This window comes from Phacochoerus africanus, chromosome 8 (assembly GCF_016906955.1).
Source record: "Phacochoerus africanus isolate WHEZ1 chromosome 8, ROS_Pafr_v1, whole genome shotgun sequence".
Lineage (NCBI taxonomy): Eukaryota > Metazoa > Chordata > Mammalia > Artiodactyla > Suidae > Phacochoerus > Phacochoerus africanus.
In genome coordinates, this window is record NC_062551.1 from 51,752,520 (window position 1) to 51,761,331 (window position 8,812).

Here is an 8,812-nt window from a genome sequence, read left to right on the forward strand (position 1 = left end):
TTAAAACAGGTGGAACTAATAGTGGTCATGCTTTATAATAACCTGATTGCATTGAATTCCCATCATAATCTATGAGGTAAATACTATTTTTTAGGGCTGCACCCACAGCATGCATAAGTTCCCAGGCTAGGGATCAAGCCTGAACCACAGAAGCAACCCAAGCTGCTGCAATGACAAATCTGGATCCTTAACCCACTGTGCCCCAAGGGAACTCCCTTGTTGAGTAAATATGATTTCTTTTCACGGGTGAGAAAATGGAAGCTCAGATAGGTTAATTTATGTTGAATCACTCAATAGTAGAGAGGGGCTCAAAACCCACTCTGCTTAGGAGTTCCTGCCATGGTGCAGCGGAAATGAATCCAACTAGGAACCATGAGGTTGTGGGTTTGAGCCCTGGCCTCGCTCAGTGGGTTAAGGATTTGGCATTGCCATGAGCTGTGGTGTAGGTTGAAGATGTGGCTCAGATCCTGCTCTGAGGGTGGCGTCTGCAGCTCTCATTCGACCCCTAGCCTGGGAACCTCCATGTGCTGTGGGTGTGGCCCTAAAAAATGCAAAGAAAAATAAAAAAACCACTCTGCTTAAATCCAGGTCCTGCGCTGGTTTCATACCACAAAATATTAATTATTATAACTCATATGATAGCCATTAAGGGCGTGCCGTACCTCAGGCTCTATTTTAAGGACTTCATATGGATTAAATAATCTAGTACCACATCCCAATAAGAAGGGTCTATCCTTATTCACCCTTTACACTCACGGAAATTGAGGGCCAGAGACTTCAACTATCTTGCCAAAGGTCACACAGCATGGAGCCAGGCCGTGTGACTCCAGAGTCCATGCTTAAGCCCTGTGCTACCCTAGTTCCTGGGCAAATTCCCAAGCTCATCTGGCCTTGCTCTCTGCAGGGACAGTGTGTGGAAACAAGTGCTTGGCTGCGATGGGTCTCCCAGCTGCTCTGGTTCCCAGCCATCTGTCCTCCCTTCATCCAGCCCTCCAGGGTCCCCCATTGCTGACTCACCTTCACTCACAGGGGGCCAAGTCTGTTGTGGGGGCTGGGGGGCCGGGGCAGGGGCTTGAGGCTGGGGCTGAGACTGGGGTTGTACTTGTGGCTGGGGCTGGGGAAGCAGCTGGGGCTGTGGTTGTGGTTGGGGCTGGGGCTGGGGGGGCACCTGGGGCTGGGGAGGAAGCTTAGGTGGGGGAGCTCTGGAAAAGATGGGGGAGCCGGGGATTGTGCCCCTACTGGCCCCATGCTCCCAGAAGGCATTCTGCAGCTTGAATATCATGCTGAGGGGGATGGGGCGCTGGCGAGGGGCACTGCGGGGCTGGGGGCTGGAAGGAGGCATGGGGATGCGACTGACAGGCTGCCAGCTTCGGGGCAAAGTGCCTGATGGCCCCACAGAGCCCAGTGATCGGCGATAGCTGCCCACATCCGAGCGCCTGTCGTTGGCCAGAGGGGAGACCTTGTAATTGCGGGGCAGAGTGGCGCTGGTGAGGTTGTCCTGGGGGAGAACATGGGAAGAGAGGAAGGTCGGAGGAGCTCAGGTGGGAGGAGGATATGCATAAGGGAGCGAAGGATAAGAGCGGGAGGAAAGGGGAGGAGGTCAGGGCCAAAGGTGAGGGACAGGGGACAGATGGAGGGAGATCCAGGGCAGAGGAAGAGCATGGGGAAGGCCACGCAAAGTTAAGAGGGGGGAGACCAGACCCGACCCCACCCCTGCCTACCTGTCCCCTTCCTGAGCCCCCCCCACCCCTCACCTTGCCGGCGGCCCCCAGCCCATCCAGGCTGCTCTCTCTCCAGGGTAACAGCTGCAGGCCTGGCGAAGCGGGCCGCCCGAAGACATCCAGGCCTGTGAGGTGGGAATCATCAGGGCCTGGGGGACGCCTCCCTGGCTCTCCCACTCCTCCAGTCTCCCGTCACTCACGCTCATAGCTCGCTGTCTGCGAGGACTTCTTCTCGTACGCCACGTCCAGGTCAGATTCGTTCCAGGCTTTAGGGGGCCGCCGGCGTAGCGTTAGGTCGTCTGGGGACAGATGGCCAAAACGCTAAGGGGGAGGCAGGACCGGGGCCCTGCACCCCTCCCACCGGCCAAGGTCGGCCCCCCGCACCCCTCCCACCGGCCAAGGTCGGCCCCCCGGTTCACCTTGAGCGCGCAGAGGCGGAGCGAAGGCGCTGCCGCTCGCGCCCAGCAGGGGGCTCCCAAAGGCCGTCGGCGCGTCGTAGGCTGTGGTCTGGGGGCGCGGCGACGGCCCGCGCTCTGGAAAGAAGGCCTGGGGCCCTTCCGCCATGGGGCTGCCCCGGGGGGAGCCGGCACGGCCCAAGAAGTCAAAGGGCATGGGGGCCCCCTGCTGTCGGAGGGGACCAGGGACGGGCCGCGGGGAGGGCGCACGGCCGAGCGGGCTCCCTGCACCATCGAAGGCGCGGGGCCGGGGCGAGGGCGCACGGTCCAGGCTGCCGTAGGCGTCCGGCTGCAGGTAGAGCGGGGTGCGCGGTGACGACGGCCGGCCCTTAGGCGACAGCTGGCTGTAGGGGAGTAGAGCCGGGGCGCTCTCAGAGCGTCCGAACAGAGTGTCTGCGCTGTCGGTGGTCGCCTTCCGGGGGGACCCGCGACTGACCAACGGCTCGAGAACCGGGCTGGAGCTGTACCGGGACAGCTGTGGGGAGATCGGAACATTGAGGGGTCAAAGGAGACATTAGGAGAGGGTTGGTAGGAGGTCAATAGAGGCGATCAAAAGTCAACCCTGGAGAGCTGGACGGGGCGAGAGGCTGAGGCACAGCAGTCAGGGCTGGGGCTAACACGCGCAGTGCCTTCGTGCCGCTTAGGAAAAGGCCCCTCTCCTTCCCGGGGGATCGACGCCCACGCCCTTGCACTGGTTCCCCTCTGTCAGGTGCCCTTAAATGTCCCCTGCATAGCCCTGAGGGAGAGGTTTGCCTTAACTCCGGGCGGGAAGAAGCTGCCTCTGGGGGCAAGGGTGGGGACCAGGGCGAGCAGCCTCACCCTAGCCGGCGCTCCCGCCTGCGCGGCAGGGGCGGCTGCCGGAGAGTCTGACCACAGCGACTCCAATTGCTTGGTCAGTTCGTCCACCTTGGCCGCCGCCGTGTCCAGCTCCATCTGCTTCAGGTCCATGTGCTTCATGGCCAGAGCTGGACGGGCGGGAGTGGCGGTGAGGACTGGGACCTCTGGGCGGGGCCCAGCCTCTCCCCGCCACGCCCACCCCGAGGGCCCCGCGCCGGCAAGCCCCGCCCCCTACCCCAGCTCACACTGGAAGTTCAGGTCCAGAAGATCCCCCGAGTTCTGAAACGCCTCGCTGTCCATGGTGCCGGCCCGAGCGGGGCGCCTGCGGTTGGGGGAGGGGGCGGTAGGGAAGAGTCTGCCCAGAGCCCGCCCACAGGGCACCTGGGCCCGTGCGGAGCGGGCAAGCGCCTTTGCGCTCCCAGTTCTTCCCACTGGAAGCCCTTGCTGGGAAATGCCAACTCCCCTAAAAGCCCTCCTGGAAGACTCAGAACGATGCACTCTCTCTGTGTGGCCCCTTGTCCATCTCTCTATCTCAGGGCTAATAAGATTTGATTATTCCTTCAACAATTATCCACTGGCCACCTACTATGTGCCAGGCCACATAGTGAACAGCAGCTGCAATAATAATAACCCATCAGTTATTGAATGCCTGCTAGGGACCAGGAGACACTGTGCCAGATGTCTTTAAAAATAATGACTGCACTTCCTACTGCGTGTCAGGGCCTGTGCTAGTTGCTTGAGGGTATAAAACCACCACCATTTGTGGAAGGGACACTACCCTCTAGAATTGCGCCAAGCGCTTTAACCCCAATGCCTTATCCCATGATCGAAACCTCCATAGTAGGCAAGAAAGTGGGACTCACAAACATCTGTTCAAGGTCACCCTACGAGAAGCTGGCACACTAGGTTTCATACCTAACTTGTTATTCTGGGTCATCTCCACCTGTCTGGAGGGGCTCCAGAGTCCGGGGACCACTCAGCTTCCCCTTTCCAGAGTGCACACCCAGAGGAGACTCGGTGTGTTCACATGGACCCAGCATTAAACAGGAAGAACAGGGATGTGGCCGGGGCAGCTACGCCACTGTTGTCACCAGCCCAGTGGGAAGGAGCCGGGCCACCAGAAACCAGTCAGGCCAGCACCATCCCCATCTCCATGGTAGCCGCCACTCCTGACAGTTCTGCCACCTCCCTGCTGTACCAACCAACCACTTAGCTTTGACTTGGGGTGCAGGCGTGGGCAGCAGGGTGGGCCGGGGCATGCTGACTCTGGCCTTTGTCTGGGAAGACTCGGAACAGAACCTGTTGGGGCTGGTGGCTCATCTGGGTGTGTTAGGAGTATGTGACTTGGGTCTATGAGTCCCCTCCACTCCTTGGGCCTCAGTTTCCCCAGTAGTGAAAGGAAGAGGCAAATCAGCTATTCTGAGAGGCCTCTTCCATCTCTCAGAGGCCTAGACTCTGAAATTATAAGGACCTTGAGCTTGTAGTTAAATTTCTACAAAGCTTAAAACCCTCAGCTTGAGAGTCTATTGTTTTGATGTTCTGAGGCCAAGAGTCTATCTTGGGAACATTCTAGAATTTTCCACTTTGGCTAGCCTAGATTTCTCTGTCTTCCTGCACAGAGTTCTGTCTTTCCCAGGATTCCAAACTAAATGTCTAGGGGGAAGTATGGTATAGCAGTGTTGCTAAAAGCACAATTAAGGGGAGTTCCCATTGTGCTCAGTAGTAACAAACCCAATTAGTGTCCCTGAGGATTTGGGTTTGATCCCTGGCCTCGCTCAGTGGGTTAAGGAGCCGGTGTTATTGTGAGCTGTGGTGTAGGTTGCAGACGCAGCTCGGATCCAGTGTTGCTGTAGTGTAGCCAGCAGCCACAGCTCCAATTCGACCCCTAGCCTGGGAACTTTCATATGTAGCAACTGTGGCTCTATTAAAAAAAAAAAACAAAAAAAAAAACAATTAAGGAGGGTTCAAATCTGGTGGCACCACGGTTCTCGGTCCCACATGTCAAGACTACCTCTTTTTCTTCTTCTCTCTCTTTTTTTTTTTTTTTTTGTCTTTTTAGGGCCACACTTGCAGCATATGGTCATTCCCAGGCTAGGGGTTGAATCGGAACGACAGCCGCCGGCCTACACCACAGCCACAGCAATGCTGGATCCGAGTCACGTCTGCGACCTACACCACAGCTCACGGCAACGCCGGATCCCTGACCCACTGAGTGAAGCCAGGGCCGGAGCCAGGATCCTCATGGATACCGGTCAGATTCGTTTCTGCTGCACCACAGCAGGAACTCCCGCCTCAGTTTCCTGCTCTATAAAATGAGGAGAGCGACCTACATCAGAGGACTGCTGTGAGGATCCAACTGGGCATAAGGTGCAAGAAGAATTAAGTCTGCGAATCGAGGCCTCAAAAAGTAGAGACTCCAGGAATCAAAAACGCGTCTTCCACTCTCTCGAGAGATACACGGGAAAACTCTGTTAAAATATAAAAACGAACAATCTATGCTACCTCCGGTGCCAGAATTCAATGGTTCTTTGGGGGATTTCATGATTCCCAAATTCTGACTCTCACATCCGACGCTGACACCCTGTGGGTCGAAGGAAATGCCAAGGCTGGGCGTGGGGCCGTCCTGGGGCTGATGCCGGCGAAGGGGGCGTCTGGACCACCAGGGGGCGCTCCAGGTCACGGCCCGACTCCCGCCGGGCGGGCAGACCGCGCCTGAGCTCAGACCCCGGGAATGCGCGGCGGGCCCAGGCAGGTGCCGAACCTCCCAAGGCAGGGTAATGGGGGCCGGGCGGGGCGCGAGGGTGGCGCGGGCCGCACCTCTTCTCCAGGCCCCTGCCCTCCACCCCCGGATCTCCTCCGCCCACAGATCTCCTTCCCTGGCATTCTGCAACCAGGCCGGGTTCTTTGGGGTTAAAAATCGGGGTGTGGGCGTGTGTGGGGGGGTACTTTCTGGAGGAATCAGCCTCAGGAGGAACCGAGTCAGAAGACCAGGCTGGGCTGGGAATACCCAGGTGGGGATCCACCGACTCTATCCGCACAGACGGCCGCCGGCAGAGGCCCCGCCCTCTCTGGAACGCGGCTTCCCCCTCGGAGACACTCTGTGGAATGGGCTAGGGCCTTCCGCTGCCTTAAATCTCCACCTTGGGCTAGTTATTCAGCTTCTCTGTGCCTCCGTTTCCTTGGATGTATAATGCGGGAATTAATACCTTCACTTCAAAGAAGTGTGAGGTTTGGAGGACATAATTCCGGTGTAGAGTTTAGAAGAGTGCAGGGCACGAAGGAAAGCTCACCTGTGTAAGAGCCCTAATTTCCAGGCCTGGAACAGATGGAGGGCTCAAGACCCGAAGTAATTGTTTTTCCTACAAAAGGGCCCTTTCACATCTTTCTGAGATTCTGAAAGCCCTGAGCTTTGACCTGCGGAGTCTTGACTTCAGTTCTTGGGTCTCAGAGCCCTAAATTTCTCCCTGTGCCTTCCTGAGGTCTGGCCTATTCCAGGGCATAGAAACCCCTGGAGGATGCCAGGCGGAAGGTGGCAAAAGCTCAGAGTGTGGGCTGTGCCCACATTCTGGCCTCAGCTTCCCCACTGGACGGGGCGGTGGGCTCGGTGGGCTCGGCAAACCCCATTGGAATCGAGACCAGGGGCAGTTGCCTGAGATGTCTGTAGCCAATGGGAAGCATTCGTCTACCTGCCAGCCCTGAGCCTGGCATGCTGTGAGCTCTGTCTTGGCAGCCACAGTTATTATTTTTAATTTCATCTCAGGGTATCGCCAAATGCCCTTCAAGCCCAGACATTAGGAAGTTCTGCCCTCTCGCATCAGAACCCCCTGCCTCCCCCGCCCCCTCGTCTAATCCTCTCACATGATGCTTGGGGGTGGAGAGAAGGGGGAGACAGGCAGAGGGAGGTGCCGGCCTCAGCTTCAAGGACAGACACACACACCTCCAGAATTAGCCTCTATTCTCCCTTATCTCCCACACTAGCTCAGGTCAGACAGATGGGGGTGGAGGTGACATTTCTCACCTCAGGGTCGCAGCCAGGAGCCCTAGGAGAGACGTTAGTCAGAAAATCCGGTGGTAGTGGATGGAATCCAGTGGTCCAAAGAGCAGCCGAGGGAGGGGGAGGGAAAATCCTGATCCACGACTCTGCTGCCAGTGTGACCTCTAAGCCTCAGTTTACCCCCGTCCTTCCTGTGTAATGGCTATATTGTACCCAGCCACGCAAGCCTCTCAGAATCCAACCCCACCTTCTGGAATTCTGCCCTGGGTTCCAGAATGCCCTTTACAAACCCCAGATATGTCCCACCTTCGTGGGGCAATGGGGGGGGCTCCGCCCCCGCCAGGGGGCGCCCTGGGGCGGAGCTCCCTCCTCTGGTTAGGCAGGTTTGACGCCCCGGTTAATGACATGTTGGGGATCACGCAGCGGCACAGAGGAGATTGGAGACCTGCCCTGTTCCCTACCACCCCCCCAGCTCCCACCCCCTCGGCTCCCACCCCAGAGCCAGAAAGTGGGGGGAACACCAGGAACACAGCCTCCAGAATGTGTTTGTTCTGCTTCATTTCAGCAACCAGGGTTCCACTCTTCCCACCCCATCCCTAATTCTGCTCGGGGACCTTGAAGACTGGGTAGAGACGGCAACTGACGGGTGGCAGGGATAGCCGCCCATTCCAGAGCTCCAGCAGTCTGAACCTCCCATTTCTGCCCAAGAGCTCCGATACCCCACTTCTACTTAAGGACTCAGGCTTCTGAGAGCCCTCAGTTGGAACGTCTCCCCCGGAATAAGGCGTCCAAACCCTCCATTCTAAGAACTCAGGCATCCAAGTCCCTTTGCCTTCTCCCCAGTAAATTAGGCATTTGAGTTCTATCCTTCTAAAGTCCCTGGCATCTGCGCACCCCTAATTCCGCCCTGGGACCCGGGGTCCGAGTTTCCTCCCAATCCTCCCACGGACGCGAGTGTCGGGCTCCTCCAGATTGCTGAAGCCCAATGGGGGTGTAACTCACGGATCCGGGGCAGATCTTGGCACCGGGGGGCTTCCTCCGGCTCCGGCTCCGGCTGCGGGGAGCGGAGGACGGGGCGGGGCAGGCGCCGGGAACAGGTTAGACGACGTGACTCCGACGGGAGGGAGGCGGGTCCCGGAGGGGATGGGGAGAGGGAGTCGCCTTGAGCACCTTGGGACTTGTAGTCCCAGAGAGGGAGGACGTAGACAGGGACGTTCCTTTTTGGATTCACCCAAAGTCCATTTCACAGGCGGGAAGGAGGAGGTCCAAAGGCCGAGGGCCACCAGGTTATGTAGATAGAGTCCAGACTCCTACCTCGCTGTGGCTGCAGGAGATGGACACTTGAGTTTCTGCCTCACTCCTCCAGGCTGTTTCCCGCTTGAATGAAGTTTCGGATGCCACCAAGGAGGCAGAAGGCTATAGAGGCAGGTGGAGACTCACATACCACACCCCAAGGCGAGAATAGGGCCTCGTTAAAATCCCTATCCCCTCGGGTCCTGAGCGTCAATCTCCCCGTCGGTAAAAAGAGTGGTTTGGATCTTTACTGAATTTCCTAGCAACAGCGCCCAAAGTCGGAGGCTGGGACTACAATTCCCAGCAGCTTCCGCGACCAACAGCGGGCGCCTACAGCCTTGCGTCCTCTGGGAACTGTAGTTCAGGAGCCCACTGGGGCGGCGTCCCGGTGTCTCGCCCATGCGAGGGAACTGTCTGGCAATCCCCCGAGAAGGCAGCGCGGCTTCTTCTTTCCCCTACTCTCCTTTCGCTCTGGGAAGCCGCTGGCGCCCTAACAAGGTGGGCGCCCCAAT

At 58.0% G+C, this 8,812-nt stretch overlaps 1 protein-coding gene across 2 annotated transcripts in view; it reads right to left on the minus strand.

Moving 5' to 3' along the window:
* Positions 1-8,315, minus strand: part of PPP1R13L (protein phosphatase 1 regulatory subunit 13 like) — a 16,748-nt gene extending 8,433 nt beyond the window's left edge. The window contains exons 1-8 of one of the 2 annotated variants that reach the window (XM_047789604.1): positions 8,010-8,315; positions 5,344-5,481; positions 3,259-3,335; positions 2,996-3,141; positions 2,141-2,651; positions 1,922-2,020; positions 1,755-1,846; positions 1,018-1,498 (exon numbers count right to left, since the gene is read on the minus strand). In XM_047789604.1, the coding sequence (XP_047645560.1) occupies positions 1,018-1,498; positions 1,755-1,846; positions 1,922-2,020; positions 2,141-2,651; positions 2,996-3,141; positions 3,259-3,335; positions 5,344-5,345 (1,408 nt within the window). In that variant the 5' untranslated portion in view covers positions 5,346-5,481; positions 8,010-8,315. The remainder of the gene's footprint in view (positions 1-1,017; positions 1,499-1,754; positions 1,847-1,921; positions 2,021-2,140; positions 2,652-2,995; positions 3,142-3,258; positions 3,336-5,343; positions 5,482-8,009) is intronic. The other variant, XM_047789605.1, reaches the window with a different exon arrangement.
* Between the last annotated feature and the right edge of the window lie 497 nt (positions 8,316-8,812).